This window comes from Cornus florida, unplaced genomic scaffold (genome assembly GCF_030987335.1).
Source record: "Cornus florida cultivar Cherokee Brave unplaced genomic scaffold, ASM3098733v1 CherokeeBrave_3.0.0_Hap2_Chr08, whole genome shotgun sequence".
Classification (NCBI taxonomy): Eukaryota; Viridiplantae; Streptophyta; class Magnoliopsida; order Cornales; family Cornaceae; genus Cornus; species Cornus florida.
In genome coordinates, this window is record NW_026775578.1 from 65,266,920 (window position 1) to 65,283,859 (window position 16,940).

General features: G+C 35.6%; 2 protein-coding genes across 2 annotated transcripts; one reads left to right on the forward strand and one right to left on the reverse strand.

Annotated features, from left to right (window-relative positions):
- Nucleotides 1–4,206: 4,206 nt before the first annotated feature.
- Nucleotides 4,207–10,221, reverse strand: LOC132270419 (receptor-like protein EIX2). The gene is made up of 3 exons (XM_059771600.1): nucleotides 9,927–10,221; nucleotides 4,930–5,174; nucleotides 4,207–4,509 (listed from the first exon to the last, which is right to left on the reverse strand). The coding sequence occupies exons 1-3, from the start codon at nucleotides 10,219–10,221 to the stop codon at nucleotides 4,207–4,209; spliced, it is 843 nt and encodes a 280-aa protein (XP_059627583.1).
- Nucleotides 10,222–12,054: 1,833 nt separating this feature from the next.
- Nucleotides 12,055–12,996, forward strand: LOC132270420 (glycine-rich cell wall structural protein-like). Its single transcript, XM_059771601.1, has 3 exons — nucleotides 12,055–12,166; nucleotides 12,284–12,817; nucleotides 12,848–12,996. Exons 1-3 carry the CDS (start codon nucleotides 12,055–12,057, stop codon nucleotides 12,994–12,996), a joined length of 795 nt encoding a protein of 264 aa, XP_059627584.1.
- Nucleotides 12,997–16,940: the final 3,944 nt, after the last annotated feature.

Genomic DNA, 16,940 nt, shown 5'->3' on the forward strand with positions numbered 1-16,940 from the left:
TGAAAATTGTGTATAAAAGTGTAATTTGGTCAATCTATAAATTTAATGTGTTATAGGGCACTTATTTGCCCGATTTTAAAAATTGGAGGGTGTTTTGTGCACACGAAGGGAGTTAACTGCACTTAACCCTTAATGAAATGAGAGGATGCAATTAATAGTGTTACAATGCTGTAAAATATTTTATTTAATTGTGCCATTAAGATCAAAATTATTGACCTATAGAATTTGAGTATTGATACACAAGTTTACTGATTTGGCCAACTATATGAATTTGCTTAAACTCACTTTTAAAGATATGTTTGACAACATTGAATAGACACTTTATATATATATATATATATTAGAGAGATTTTTCATCGATCTAGTAGCAGGGGAATCAATGAGCAAAGAGAGAGCAGCAGAAAGGGTCAATAATTTGGTGGGATACACAGAGAGAGTCGCGGGGCAAACGATGATTTTACCACGAAGATTCAGAAAAAACCGAGCTTGGATGGAACTGAACAAAATTTGGAAAACAAATCAAAAGGTCAAAGGATTCATTATTGAGAAAGCAAAAGGAGGGTATTCAGTAGCAATCGCAAGGTTCATTACCTTTCTACCATTCCGGACTCTTATAAGGAAAATGATAGCAAATGATAGATTCAACATTCAGAGCATTAAAGAAAAAAGGATGAATATTGTGGTCTTCTAACAACAAAAGAGAAAAAAGAAAACTGAAGGATGAGCCAAATAATATATAGTTCAAAGTTTTGACTTTTGAACAAAGGATAAAACTGATTATTGGATGAATTTCAGTTTAAGGGCAGAACTATATTATGTCGGCACAAAATTTGGACTACTAAATAGAATGCATTATAATTTTAAAACACATTAGTCCAGTAGCCAGTCCAACCGGTACTTCTTAAAATAATTGAGGGCATTTTTGATTTGTAACTCTAAAAACAGTTTTTAAGAATTCAGAAAGTAGCGTATGCATTTCTCCATAACAATAGGCATAGTTCATTGTAAGATTGTCATACAAAAATTGATAAATATATTTGATACAGTTTTGTAACTCGAGATTCACTGAGATCATACTCGACTTGCAATTACACAATCAAAGGCCTTACGATAAGTATCTAAAATGTTTATTTGTCATTGCAATAGGCTATTCCGTATTCTCAGATTCGTGATTCTGTACTTAATATCAGTTGTACAAGTTGTTTACAATTAAAAAAATAATTCTTAATGTCTTTTCTTAATTTCTCTCTTATTGTTGATCTTCAGGTTCTGGTATATGCCTAAGTACGCTGAAAATGATTGTCAACCCCCAGGAATCAAAGTTTGGTTTAGGGGTGCACAAAAGAACCGGAACCCTTTTTTTCGGTCCTCACGGTTCTGGTTCCAATCCTAGTTCTGAATTTTGAAACCATGGAGATACGGTTCCGATTCCAGCCCGTGGGAACCGGTAAGAATCGGAACCGTATATATATATATATATATATATATATATATATATATATATTATATGTATTATATATAAAAAAAAAACCTTTTTTTTTAGTTTTTTGCCCTAAATCTCTCACTCTCTTAGTCCTTGTCTGCTCTCAATCTCTCATCTAAACAGACGAAGTGATGAACCCTAAGCTAACCCTCGCCTCCTCTGAAGTTTAACCTCTCATCGCCCTCGCCTGAGTCGCCTCCTCTCATCTCCTCAGTCCTCATCGCCCTCACCTCCTCTCAAGTCTCATCTGAAGCTTCCTTGTCGATTCAGTCCTCATCGCCCTCGCTATCTCAGATTTCATCATTAATCGTCTCCGATCTCAGATTACTCGGTAAGTCCTTGATCGATCTGTCACTCCCATCTCAGATTTATAAGTCAAGTGAATCCTCCAAACTTCTCAGACTGTGACACGATCACACGGCTTCAGATTCCTTAGGTCTAAAGATGCCAAACAATCTGACTTCAACAAAACTAGAATCCCAAGAAAGCCTAGCAATCAACAATTCAACAAAACCCTCAATTTGTATTTCAAAGAAAAGCAACTTAGACAGAGAAAGTGAAAGATGTATTTGGTGTTCATGTGTCATGAGGACGAAAGGGTGATATCTAGGCAACTAGCACTAGGGTCGTGTCCGTACTGTGGAGGGATGATACATGCCATGGACGTTGAGAGTCAATGGAGGTTCTGTTTCCTGCCTCTGTATTTTAGGACCAAGAAAAAGTCTGCTAGGCGTTTGGTCGTCAAATACTAAGACTGTTTGTAAATCGAAACGACGAAGACAGTGGTTCTCTCCTCATCAGAACAATTGGAGACCAATCTCAGATGGGTTAGCTAACTTAGCTTGATGATTAATGACTACTACTTTAATTTGTTTGCTCGCTTTTTATTTATTTATTTATTTTTATGTATATGTATATATATATATGAACCATATGATACATAGGTATGAATATATTGATGATGAAATACTTTTTTGGTAAAATATTACTTTGGTGTATCTTGAAGTTTAGTATTCTTTTTTAATTCTATCACTTTTTTTTTTTTTTTTTCGGCCTGAGAAATACGATTTATAGAAATAAGGGGTATTAAATTCAGAAATGATTACTAGTATTGGACTGTGTTGGAGTCTGTCTAAATCACATTGATTTAGTTTTGAATTCTGTAGATGGCTAACTATGGTAGTGTAATTGCAGAGAAGTTATTTTCTTTTGCTTCTACCATGGATGAACATAATTCTAAAACCTTTATACTTTATCCTTAAAGGAAAAAAACCAAACAGTTAATGGTTCTCATGTACGGTTCGGTTCCATACTATACGGTTCCAGTTCCAGTTTCGTTTTCAAGGAACCATCATGACGGTTCCAGTTCCAGTTCCGACCGGAACCGTGTGCACCCCTAGTTTGGTTAAGTAAAGATGGCAAGTAAGAAAGGTTTTAGGATTTTTTATTTATTTATTTTGGCAAGACCTAAATGAACCTTAATGAGCACTCAGTATTCCTATTAGCTTTGAAGCCACCTCCTTAATCGCGCCATATTCACTGCTGCTGTCACATAGAGCCAACCTTAATGAGCAAAAACCTTTCTTAAAGGATTATAAATTGAGCATGTTACATATGGCAAAGAGGCCATATCAAACACAGACATCAAATTATGTAATACACTTAATTTTGATTGCCCTGAATGCCACAAGATACCATTCATCATACAAATAGTCCAACACAATATTACTGGTGCTTTAATTAACAATACTAATTTCAGAACAAGTGAGAATATTTATAAAATTATATTCTTCAATAAAAGAGAGAAGCAACTAGGGAAAAAAAAAAAAAAGAAATAGCGAGAAGCCAGCTGCAATGGGTATGCAAAACTCTGTGACGTCCTATAGGAACTTCTTGCAAGAGGAACAAAAGCTCATGCCTTAGCTGAGGTGGCTTTCATAAAAAATGCAACTAAAAAAGAACAATATTAACAACATTAGCAATAGGTTTAAATTAATCTAACATGAAATAAATTAGCCAAAATTTGTTTACAAAGAGAAGACAATATATATATATATATATATATTATTTCTTAATACATTTGATGAGTACACTTAAGTGCCATAAAGAGTGACCTCCAATACTAAACACAACACTACAATGGAAAACAATATAAGCAATATAAACAATGTACGCAATCCATTTAATCAATGTGGACCTGAGCAACCAACATTAGTTTACTAACAGAGGAACTATATTGCCTTTTTTTTTTTTTTTTTTAATGTGGTAATCTTGATGATTAGATTTTAAGTGTTAAAAAAGTGTCATTCAAATATTGAACATCTAGCTAATGCAAAAACAAAGTCAATGAGTGAAAGTACAGCTAATTCAGAAAAATGAAGGAAATATTTACCTAATAGGTTTGAAGCTTCCTCCTCAATTGTTGTTAACACATAGAACCAATTTGAATTGTTATAAAGAGTGTTATCCAAGTATTGAAAATCTAGATAGTATAAAAACAAAATCGGAGTGAAAGTGTAACTAACTCAAAAAAGGTTACCAATAAGCTTTGATGCAGCCGCCCTCAATCTGGCCATATTCATAGCTATTGTTACATAGGGCCAATCTTAGATGTTGTTCAAGAACTTGAAATAGGCATATTCCCATGAACGTTTGAGCAGTAAAGTGCCAAAGACACCACCAAATCTAACACCAAAACCTAGCCCTATGCTGACATCAAATTCTCAATTTATAAATCCATCTTCATCTCCTTCAATGATGTTTTCTTTACCACGAGAAGAATCAGGAGTTGTTTCATCTCTTGGGCACTTATTTGGAAGTGGAAGTCCGCAAAGTTCATAATTCTCTGCGTATACAGAGGCATCAAAGCTTTGCAGTTGAGTGCCTAACGGAATTTTCTTAGACAATATATTATTCAACAAATCCAACACAGTGAGAAAATTTAAACGAGTGATGCTTGTTGGAATCTCACCAGAAAGCTGGTTTCTAGACAAATCGAAAGATTTTAACATTTTCAACTCACCAATCTGTGGAATAACATGTCCAATCAAAGAATTTCTTGATAGGTTCAAGGAAATTAATTCTTCAAAACTCAATATTTCTTGAGGAATTTTTCCAGTTAAATTATTGCTAGAAAGATCAATGATTTTTAACAGTGCTAGATTAATTTTGTACTCAAACTCTTGACTTTTCCATAGCATCAATGCATAGTCTCCATATACATCAACGTTTATAACATCATCCATTTCATAACCGAAATAAATGCGAAACTCTGAACTATTCCTTCAAATAAAGGCGATAAAATTGTTAAAACATGGTGGTATAATACCAGATATATTGTTTTGTGAGAGGTCTAAGATCCGAATAGACTGAATATGGCATATATTTAGAGGTTTATGCTCGTGGAACTTATTCAATCGTAGACTAAGAACAATCAAACTACTAACGTGTGTACCCATCCACGATGGAATTATTCCAGATAATTTATTCTCTCCGACATCCATGGTTACCAAGTTTCTGTAGTTCTGCAAAGATGAAGGCAATTCCCCAACTAAAATATTGTTTCGTAAGTGCAAAATTTGCATCTGAGTTAGGAAATCAATAGAGTGAGGAATTCTCCCATAAAAACTATTACTGGACAAATCAAGAGTGACTAATCCTTTCATATGCATCCAATAGTCAGGAAGCTTTCCTGATAACTAGTTATTTAAGAGGTCGATATACCTGATGTAGTCATTGATAGCCACATATAAGAATGAATTGACCCAAAAAAATTATTTCTGGACAAACTCAAAAATGTAATGTTGGGAAGAAATACTGGTAATGGGCTTGCAAAATGATTATAGTTTGTTCTATTTTGAGAATAAAATTAGATTAGAAAGAACTATGCAAAGAACCCTATAGTAGAACGCGCCTTGATAGGGAGGGGGGCAGTTTGGATGAATCAAACATTGATAGGGAGAGCTAAAAGTATGCACATACATTTGGTTCTACCCAAGCAGTATTCGATAGAAGCAGTCAATACAATAGCCTACTGAATTAATCGTGGACTATCAATGCCTTTGGAGCATCGGATGATGAAGGAGGTAAAATTTTTTGGCTATATTGCATATGCGCATATTAGTGTGCTAGGAGAAATCTTGACCCCAAGTCACTAAAATTCATCTTCATTGGTTATGTTGAAGATGTTTTTGGTTATTGACTTTAGGATGACCAAAACAAGAAAATCATCAGGAGTAGAGACATGGTTTTCAATAAGAATGTGATGTACAGAGATATGGATGGAACATAGTTAACTAGTCTTGTACAAACTAAGCTTGAGTTTATTGAGTTGGATGATGTTACTAATAGTTTTGTTGTGGAGCAAACAGTTGAGGGTTCATAGTCAGAACTCACAGAGCATAGTGCACTGCATAATCCAACTCCTATAATTGCACTTAGAAGGTCCACGCGTCCCATGTACCAAATCAGTGTTATATGGATTATATGTTATTCATAGATGGTGGTGAGCCTGAATGCTACAATAAGGCATGCCATGTTGAAGATGCTAGCAAATGATAGCTTGCAATGGAAGATGAGATAAAGACCCTAATCTCCAACAAGACATGAGAACTAGCCAAGATACCCATGGGGAAGAAAATCAATCACAATAAATGGGTGTACTTGGTCAAAGAAGAACATGATGGTTTAAAGAGATACAAGGCAAGATTAGTGGTCAGAGGATTTCAGCAGAAGCAAAAGATTGACCACATATACAGTTTTTCTCTAATTATGAAATTGAGTACCATTCTCCCAGTTCTTAGCATTGTTGCAGCAAAGGGGTTGCACCTTAAGTAGTTGGATGTCAAAATTGTTTTCCTCCGTGGTGACCTAGAGGAGAAGATTTATATGCAACAACTAGAGGGTTTTTTTAGTCAGAGGAAAAGAGAAACTTGTGTGCAAGTTAAAGAAAACCTTGTATAGTTTAAAGCAAGCCCTGAGGCAATGGTACATGAAGTTTGATGGGTTTATATAGAGACATGGTTACAACAAGTGCAACGCTAACTATTGATGTTATTTTAAGAGGTTTAACTCAAGTTTATTTATCCTTCTACTTTATGTTGATAACATGTTAGTGGCAAATTCTAATTTTGAAGAAATTAGCAAATTGAAGAACCAATTTTCTAGTGAATTCGATATGAAAGATCTTGGTACAACGAAGTAGATTATTGGGATGAGAATTAGTAGAGATAAGCAGAAAGTACTTAGCAGTTGTCTCAGGTTGAGTACGGTGAACGGATTCTGAAGAGGTTGAACATAAATAATGCTAAGGTGGGTGACTACAGCCATAGCTAGTTACTTTTGATTATCTCAAGATTAGTTTTTGAAGGCAAATAATTAGAGAAACTTTATGGCTAACATTATATGCCTCATCCATTGGAAGTTTAATGTATGCCATGGTGTGCACGAGACCAAATTTTGCATGTGCAGTGGGAATAATAAGTAGGTTCATGAAGGATCTAGGAAATCTACACTAGGAAACAGTAAAGTGGATATTAAGATATCTATAGGGTACCAAGGATAGATACCATAGTTTCAAAAGGGATGAGGTAAAGCTACATGGGTATATAAATGCAAATTTTGTTAATGAGGTGTATCATAGACGGAGTACTACTAGTATGTCTTCACGATGGGTACAATTGCAGCTAATTGGGTTTCACAAATAAAGAGGATTGTAGCTTTATCTACTATAAAGGCAGAGTATGTGGCGATGACAGAGGCTTGCAAGGAGATAATTTGGTTGCAGGGATTGTTGACAGAGTTGAGATTGTAACAAGTGAAGAATGTTTTGCACAGTGATAGTTAGAGAACAATACATTTGGCAAAGAATTTAACATTTCATTCAATAACCAAACATTTAGAACTTCAGTATCACTTCATCAGATCTTTGTTGGAAGATAAGGTGTTGACACTTAAGAAAAATACTTGGCATCGAGAATTTGGCTGATATGTTGACCAAAGCAGTGACCTTGTAGAAACTAAAACTGTGTGCAGCTTCAGATAGTCTTATAGCTTAAAGATAGAGATAAGCACACCGAGATGCAATGGACACGTATGGGAAGATAATGGAATGCATTTATAAGTGTTCTAGCCTCATGTGGGAGATTATTGTGGTTTGTGGAGTCCAATCACATGTTGGGATTACGTGAAAAACTTGGAACAATCAAATTTGCTGATTTGGGTGTCTACTTTGGCTACCGGCATATCACGATGAGTTTCACTTTCAAGGAATTGATTTTGTGGGTGGCATTGCAAATTTTATTTTGGTTACTGCCAAAACACAACCGGTTCTGCTTTTAGGGAACCGATTCCACTTGGGCAGTGAGTTCTTGAACATTGGTTTATGCAAAGCGCAATTGGTTGCGTTTTGCTGGATTTGATTGTGCTTCCCTTGGAAGTTGCAGAAATTAGTTTCCAAGTTGGTTTTGACTCTACAAAAAGGAAACTTATGGGCAAGTTGGGTTCTATTGTTTGGGACTATTTATATCAATCATAATAAGAATTTAGGGTTTGAGAGGGTGATTTATGTGAGTGAATGATTGAATTGATTTGTGGCTACATAAGAGATTGAGAGGAAATTATAAGTTGTAATCCTTCATCTTTTTAATGAAATTTGTTCGGTGCGTTCTAATGGATGTAGTCTTAAGTTTTGGGTGAACCACGTATATATTGTGTTCTTGTTATTGTGATTTTTTTTTTTTTTTTTATCACTTGTAGTTATTCCTCGAACATTGTTGTTTTGCTTTTCTGCTCAAAACAACTGGTATCAGAACATTCGTTTGTTTCCCCAACTGTTAAAGTATTTTATGGGGACAAATCTTAAAAGGGTGAATCTGTGGTTCTCTTGATGGTTGAATAACTAAGTTAATGACTTAGAGGGCTATAGAAAGGATTATTTTTGCCATTACTCCCATTCAAAGCAAGTCACTAAAATCATCCTATAATTATATAGCGTTGCCCACATGAATCATATTTTGTCATTCAGCTATTATCTATAATCTATTATCTATATACTATATTCTCATCCATGTTCAAGAGGACTTATTTTGAAAATTTTTTTCTCTTTCCAAAAATATTAGGGAGGGGGTTAAACACGAGCACACCTGTTCAGGGAGCTGAATTCACTACCAATTAGGCCAAAATCGTATGATTCAATTTAGAGGTTCTTACATCTTTTGGTACACTCCTCCGCACCTTTAAAAAAAGATAAAAAAAAATCCAAAGACACTTACAAAAATTGTTGGACATTTTTATAAAATGGTAAGGCTGTGTACAACTAAACTTTCTCAAATTTCACGATAATAAGAAACTTGTGCACGGATTATATAGATATGTATCTAACTTATATAGATGATTAGGCCCTGCAAAAAAAAAAAAAAAAAATGTAGTAGTTTGACCAAGATACACTTTTGCTCTGATACCACTTTGTTGGCTTTTACTTTGATACCAATTTATTGGAAATAAGTGGCTTAGATATACACACAATACTATAATATTTAGAAGAGAATAAAATAAAGGAAAATATTTTTATTTTACTTCTACTATTTCATCTTATTCTTCTACTCACCTAAAATAGGTATAGTACATGAGTTTATATAGGCTCTAGTACATACGTAACCAATTACATTTCAATGCCTGATTACACCCACTATTTCCACTAACATGATAATTAGTAGATATAACTCCCCTTAATATAACCATTTAGTCTTAACTCTCATGACTCTTGATTTTACATAACCTTCACCATCGATCACACTAATTCTCATATACTAATTCTCATTAAAATAATTTATTACCCACTAATATGCTAAATGCCCACATACACTATGTAGGCAAATACTTGAAATGACTAATTAAATACTAAAATTAAGTGTATTTTTCAATACCCCTTTTAAACTTGATTTTGTAACTTGAAAATAAACTTGTTATTAATTTTGGGGGCTTGATCAAAAGTTCGATGGTTGATCTTCATTTCCATCGTCTTCAATAGCTTCAATCTTCTTAGCCATTTCCATTGATGTGTAGGGCCTGTGAAACTTCTTCAAATGCTAGAATAATGTCCTCTTATGATCAACCTTTATCTTTTTCACATAGGTGCACCATCCGTTTTCGCTCTTCTTGAATTCTTGAAACTTCTTATGTTCTTTTTCTTTAGAGTCCAAAAATAACTCCATATTCACCCAACCTGTGTCAATTACAAAATTCTCCAAACCATCTTGTAAAAAATAATTTGAAAATTTCTTCTCGCCTTTAACTTCAATCTCATAATTAATTGGAACAATTTTCTTCAAAAGAAATTCATCATTCTTCACAAAATAAACATTATTTGATTAATATGAAGAAATAATAATTTTATCAAATAAGTCAAATATAACTTCTTTCAAGGTGGAATTTGTAACCATACCTGAAGATGTTAACTCAACAATTTCATCAACTTTTGTCTCTTCTTTAGCACTTTCTTCTTCTTTAATTTCTCTTTCCATTTCATTCTCCTCCACTTTTTCAACCTTTTCTTCAATGCATTTCCTTACCTTTTCCTCATTCACCATTTCAAGTTCTCCTTCAACTTTTGAATCTTTAATTTCTTCAACTTCATTTGTGTTGTACGCCTCTTTATTATCCACAAATTTGTCCTCTAAACTTTCATAATCTGCCTTCGTAAACTCATCATCCTCAAAGCATTGTACCCAATACTCCATGGGTAGTGATTCACCTCTATAATTGGAAACGATGGTCTCGAGCATCTTCTAAACACAACTTGGAGTTTTGGATTCTGCAAAATATTCCCAAATTTCTTGATGTATTGCCTTTTGCAGCACTACCAATGCCTTTTTCTTCTTTCTTCACTCGAATCTTGTTGGACATGCCATTCTTTGGTTCTTTTTCAACAACATCCCACAAATCACATGCTTTGAGGTATAAAGTCATGATGATTCTCATTCTCTCGTAATTAGAGAACATCATCTTCTCACTAAAAAAATACATTTTACCCACTTCATCATCATCATTATCAAGGAAAAACATGTTTTTCTCAAAATGTTGAACCTTCTAGGATCAACTTCGTCAGTCTGATACTACTTTGTTGGCTTTTGCTCTGATATCACTTTGTTGGAAATAAGTGGTTTAGATACACCTACAACACTGTAATATTTGGAAGAGAATAAAATGGAGGAAAATATTTTTATTTCACTTCTACTATTTCATCTTATTCTTTTACTCACCTAAAATAGGTATAGTACATAACTTTATATAGACTCTAATACATATGTAACCAATTATATTTCAATGCCTAATTACACCCACTATTCCCACTAACATGATATTTAGTAGGTATAACTCCCACTAATATAACCATATAGTCTCAACTCTCGTGACTCTTGATTTTACATAACCTTCACCATCACATTAACTCTCATATACTAATTCTTATTAAGATAATTTACCACCCACTAATATGCTAAATGCTCACATACACTATGTAGAGAAATACTTGAAATGACTAATTAAATACTAAAATCAAGTTTATTTTTTAACACATTTCGTATTTAAATTTAAAAACTGGTCCGATATAGATCTTTGTGAGTAATTCATCAAATGTTTGGATTGTGACCAAGAGTTCATCTTTGACCTACTCGTAAGAGTATCCGTATAAATTAATGATCAAGTTGCCATTTAATTTTGGCCTACATAGTTAAAAATATTATAATATGGTTTATATTAATACAAAAAAATTGATGCAAATGATCAAATATATGCCGAAGATTGTGATTCAGAGAACAATTCACGGGTGGCCAAAAAAAAACTATATCCACGTACTGCATGAAAGCATTTAATTTCTTCTTCCCCTTTTTCAAAGTTGCTTGGGTGAGATAGACACTAAAAGTAATGTAGTTGAGATCATTGGAAGTAATTAAGGAGAATTGAAATCTTCTGTCTATTTCAATTCATTCCATTTGTACTTTTGTATGACTGTTGTGTGCAAATCTTCACCTAAAAGTAAATTGATGATGCTAATTTGTTGACAGAGCTGAAAAGTTCTCTGTCTCTTTGCCAATTAAGAAGTGAAACTTTGTCAACTACATAGTTATCTTTTGCGATAGAAGCATTTTAAAATGGCACTTATCTACATTTTTCAACTATTGGATTATTATATAATAGTTGCAGTAAGATTCTAGTGCATATATAAACTTGTTTTCAGCACTCGGTGTAGAGTACTGTAATGTGAACAATATACTATGACCTCTGAACTCAAGAACGAAAATGGCTTACAAGTTAGTTGAGAGTTGGAGTGGAATAATTAATATTACACTGACCTTAACCATCCTTTTCATCAAGGCGAGTTGAAAGTTTCATTCATTGCCCACCAGGGCCACCACATCACCACACACACACAGATTTGCCATCCAACTACATGCATTTATTGTCTTTCCTACTCTTCTTCCTATAAATACCATTAACCATTGATCATATAGATGCAGCAAACGAGCATTGCTATTCAGTCTATATACTCTTAGTTCCATTTTGAGTGAAATATGGGGAAGTTTATTGAGAATGTTGGAGTGCTTATTGTAATTTCGTTGATGGTGATGTTGGTATTGGGGATAGCAGAAGCACGAAAAATTGAGAAAGAGACCATTGCCGGAGGTGATTCCGGGAAAGATGGAGGAGGTTATGGTGGTGGTGGAGGTGCAGGTGGTGGTGTAGGAGAAGGTGGTGGTGGTAAAGGTGGCGGTGTTGGTGGAGGTGGTGGCACTGGGGGAGGATATGGCGGTGGTGCTGGAGGTGGAAAAGGTGGTGGAGGTGGCGAGGGAAGTGGTGGGGGAATTGGAGGAGGGTCTGGTGGTGGTGGTGGGGGAGAATACGGAGGTGGCGCCGGAGGGGGAAAAGGTGGAGGAGGTGGCGAGGGAAGTGGTGGTGGAATTGGAGGAGGGTCTGGTGGTGGTGGTGGTGGTGGGGGAGAATACGGCGGTGGCACTGGAGGTGGAAAAGGTGGGGAAGGTGGCAAGGGAGGTGGAGGCTCTGGGGGTGGATACAGCGGTGGGGCTGGAGGTGGGAAAGGTGGTGGGGGCGGTGAGGGAACTGGAGGAGGGTCTAGTGGTGGTGCTGGGGGAGGATACGGTGGAGGTGGAAAAGGTGGTGGAGGTGGCAAGGGAGGTGGTGGTGGAACTGGAGGAGGGTCTGGTGGTGGTGCTGGGGAAGGATACGGTGGAGGTGGAAAAGGTGGTGGAGGTGGCAAGGGAGGTGGTGGTGGAACTGGAGGAGGGTCTGGTGTTGGTGCTGGTGGAGGATACGGTGGTGGCCGTGGAGGTGAAAAGGGCGGTGGAGGTGGCAAGGGAGGTGGTGGGGGAACTGGAGGAGGGTCTGGTGGTGGTGTTGGAGGAGGATATGGTGGTGGCTCTGGAAGTGGAAAAGGTGGTGGAGGTGGCAAGGGAGGTGGTGGAGGATATGGTGGAGGGGATGGTGGTGGATTTTAATTCAAAATCTTAGTCTTATAAGAGGGTTAAGCATAAAAATAGCTAAGAACGTGAATAACAAGTTTTAATGTTTATGTTGCACGTTGTACTAAATAGTTTAATGAAATGGTGAATAAAAATGTTTTAAATAAGCCTTTTGTAATGGTATGAATGATATGTAATCGTGTTTTGTCATTTTAATACGTAGTAATTTTTAAAAAAATTATTTATATTTGCTCATTATAGAAACCGATACACATAATTTAATGAAAAAAAAAAATGATATATATGTCGGTTTTTGTAACAAAAGATCAAGTCATGTTCTTAAAAGCAATTAATTACTGTATTTAGTTTCAAAAGGGCAATACTTGGGTCCAACTCAGGTTGAATGAGGTGAAGACACAACCGAAGCATTTAATAATTTTTCTGGATCCATATCCATGTGATTTTTCATCAAATCAAGAAATACTATAAAAGGATCTCATACATTTGGACGATTGAATAATAGTCGAATATACTATTATTTGGCTTTGAACTCCAATAAACACTTTCTCCTTTGGCCTTGAATACTAATGAATCTTTAACTCTATGACCCAATGTAGGTTTGTGGAATTCTAACTTTCTCTCTCACTCTCTGTATTCTGGATAGTGTACGGTACGATGTTTTATATCGCTATCTCGTAGAATGAGAGAATCGATTAAAAAGTATAGGGATAGAGATGAGGATCCAAGAGGGCTTCCTTATCCTAACTCCAATTGGATAGACTCATAATTTTATCCTATTCAATTAATTACAATAAGCACCACAAATAGTATTGTAATTGCACATAGGATTTAGAAATTATGACAAGGCCCTGTGTACTAAATAATTACATATAAGCCCCTCCACTACCAAATATCCATAAGTAGCCCTAGGAAAATATATACTGTCCCACCTAAGGCTTACTTATATTTTATATTCCTTGAGTAACCAACTTAATCTTTATGATCACTGAATTAAATTCTTTTAGAAAATGATTTTTTAAAATAAATATTTTTCTAAATAAATAATAGAAAAATAATTTAGTAAACATTTTACTAAAATGCCATGACCAGGTTCTAGTGATCAAACTTATTAAATTGTATCAAGGGAATATTCTAACTCTTATAAAGAGTGTGGATTCCATGTTGAGCATTTATGTTCCCAAAGCTCCAACATTAGCCACCTAAGATACCGTGGTATTGACCTTAAAAAGATCTCACACATTGGTAAGTCAAAGTGACTAGTACTGAAACTTGAGTTCACTAAATCCCCCAGGATTTAGAGCCTATAAATTTAGTAGATAAGAAACACACAAAAATAATGACAGTACATTGTATGATGTGATCTTATGGTGATCCAGTTCAATGTACTCCAACCACACTAACACATTACCTTAGAGTTAACTACTCCAATGGTCAAGACAAACCATCCTATCTTATAGAGGCTAAGTGTGTTACAGTCTTACAAATAAAAGTGCCAACTTTTATCACTGACTGCTAACAATGCCAAGCTGCAAGAAAACAGTGAGCCCAAATCTCCTACGTGTAAATCTCATTTACACACTTAAGTCACCTATAATGCAACTTGAGGACTATAATGCATCTCATACAAATATATGTAAAGCCCAATGCATGAATATCATATTTAATAAAATATCAAATAAATAATAAATAGTTGGATTGTAGGGCATATGATCCCAATAATCTTCCACTTGCACTTAAAACCAATTACCATTACATCTAACATCCATCCCTTCAACATGAGACTTAAAAACCCTAGTAGGTTGAGTCTTAGTGAAAGGATCTGTAAGGTTATTTACAGATGCAATCTTAGTGGTAACAATGTCCCCACGCTAAATTATATCTCTAATGAGATGATATTTGTGCTCAATGTGCATTCCCTTCTTGTGGTTCTTTAGTTCCTTAGACTGAGCAATTGCCCCACTATTATCACAACATAAGATAATAGGAGATCCTGCCAGTGGTACCATTCCAAGCTCTAAGAGGAAATTCTTGAGCCATACAGCCTCTTTAGCTGCCTCTGAAGTTGCTACGTACTCGGCCTCCATTATGGAGTTTGCAATACAAGATTGCTTCACACTCTTCCAACTAATGGCTCCTTTACCAAATGTAAACGCATATCCTGAGGAAGATTTCCTGTTATCCCTATCTGACTGGATGTCAGAATCTGTGTAACCCAGTGGAAGTAAATCATCACCCCCGTAGATTAACATATAAACTCTGGTCCTCCTCAAATATTTAAGGATTTACTTCACCACTATCTAATGTTCTTGTCCAGTTGGACTGATATCTGCTGACCATGTCGACTACAAAACAGATATCTGGTCTAGGATAAAACATAGCATACTTGAGGCTTCCTACTGCTGAAGCATAAGGAAATGCCTTCATGCGCTCTTCCTCCTCTGGTATATTAGGACACTATTGTTTAGAAAGAGCAATTCCACGCCTGAAAGGTAATAAACCCCTCTTGGAATTATGCATACCAAACTTGACCAGTATCTTATTAATATAAGCAGTCTGAGATAAGCCCAACATTCTATTTTTACGATCTCGTAAAAGCTTAATCCCTAAAATGTACCTGGCTTCTCCCAAGTCCTTCATATCAAATTGATTGGATAACCAAATTTTTACTGTTGATAACATTCCTACATCATTACCAATAAGTAGTATTTCATCAACATATAAAAGTAAAAACAGCACCACATTTCCTTCATTCTTCTTATATACACAAGATTCTTCTAGATTCTGATCAAATCCAAAAAGATTTGACTGCTACATCAAACCAAATGTTCCAACTACGAGACGCTTGCTTAAGTCCATAAATAGACCTATGTAACTTGCATACCATATGCTTTTAGCCCTTTGTTATGAACCCATTTGGTTGTATCATATATATGTCTTCCTCAAGATGACAATTCAAAAAGGCCATCTTGACATCCATTTGCCAAATCTCGTAATCGAGATGAGCTGCAATGGATAAGAGAATACGAATAGACTTAAGCATGACTACTGGCAAAAAAGTCTCCTCATAATCGATACCCTTTTTTTGAGTAAACCCTTTCGCAACAAGCCTTTGTTTGAAGGTTTCAACCTTCCCATCTTATCCTCTTTTTTGCTTCTAGACCCACTAACAATGTATAGGTTTAATGTTTGTAGGTGGTTCTACCAGCTCCCAAACCTGATTAGAGTATATAGACTCCATCTCAGCCTTCATAGCATCTAGCCAAAGTCCCGAGTCATAATCATTCATAGCCTCTTCATAACTGGAGGGATCTTGCTCTTCTAGGATCATCTCGTAAGACTCTCCCAAGGGCGTTAACTTATCAGGTGGCCTAATAACCCTCCCACTATGTCGAGGTTCTGGTATAGCAAGAGGTTCTGGATTTATGGTATCCCGTGTCTCATTGGGCACAACTATTATGTCCACTCCTTGATTGATTGGTGTATCTATCAATTCTTCTAAAACAACTCTGCTTCGAGAATGGTGATTCATTATATAATTTTCCTCGAGAAAAACAACATTTGTGCTAATGAATACTTTTTATTCCTTAGGATCATAAAATGAATAACCCTTTGTACCATTTAGATAGCCCATAAAAAGACAAACATCTGATCTTGGTCCCATCTTCTTAAGATTTTCTTTCCGTACATGTGTTGGACACCCCCATCTACGTAAATGTTGTAAACTAGACTTACACCCGATCCATAATTACTTAGAAGTGTTAGGATCTACTTTAGATAGAGCTAAGTTCAGAATATAAATTGCCGTTTCCAGAGCATATCCCCAAAAGAATACTGGTAGACTTGAATAACTGAGCATCGATTTTACCATGTCAAGTAAGGTTCTATTCTTTTTTTCAGCAACACCATTTTCTTGTGGTGTGCCTGCTGGAGATGTTTGGGATATAATCTCATTTTCTCAT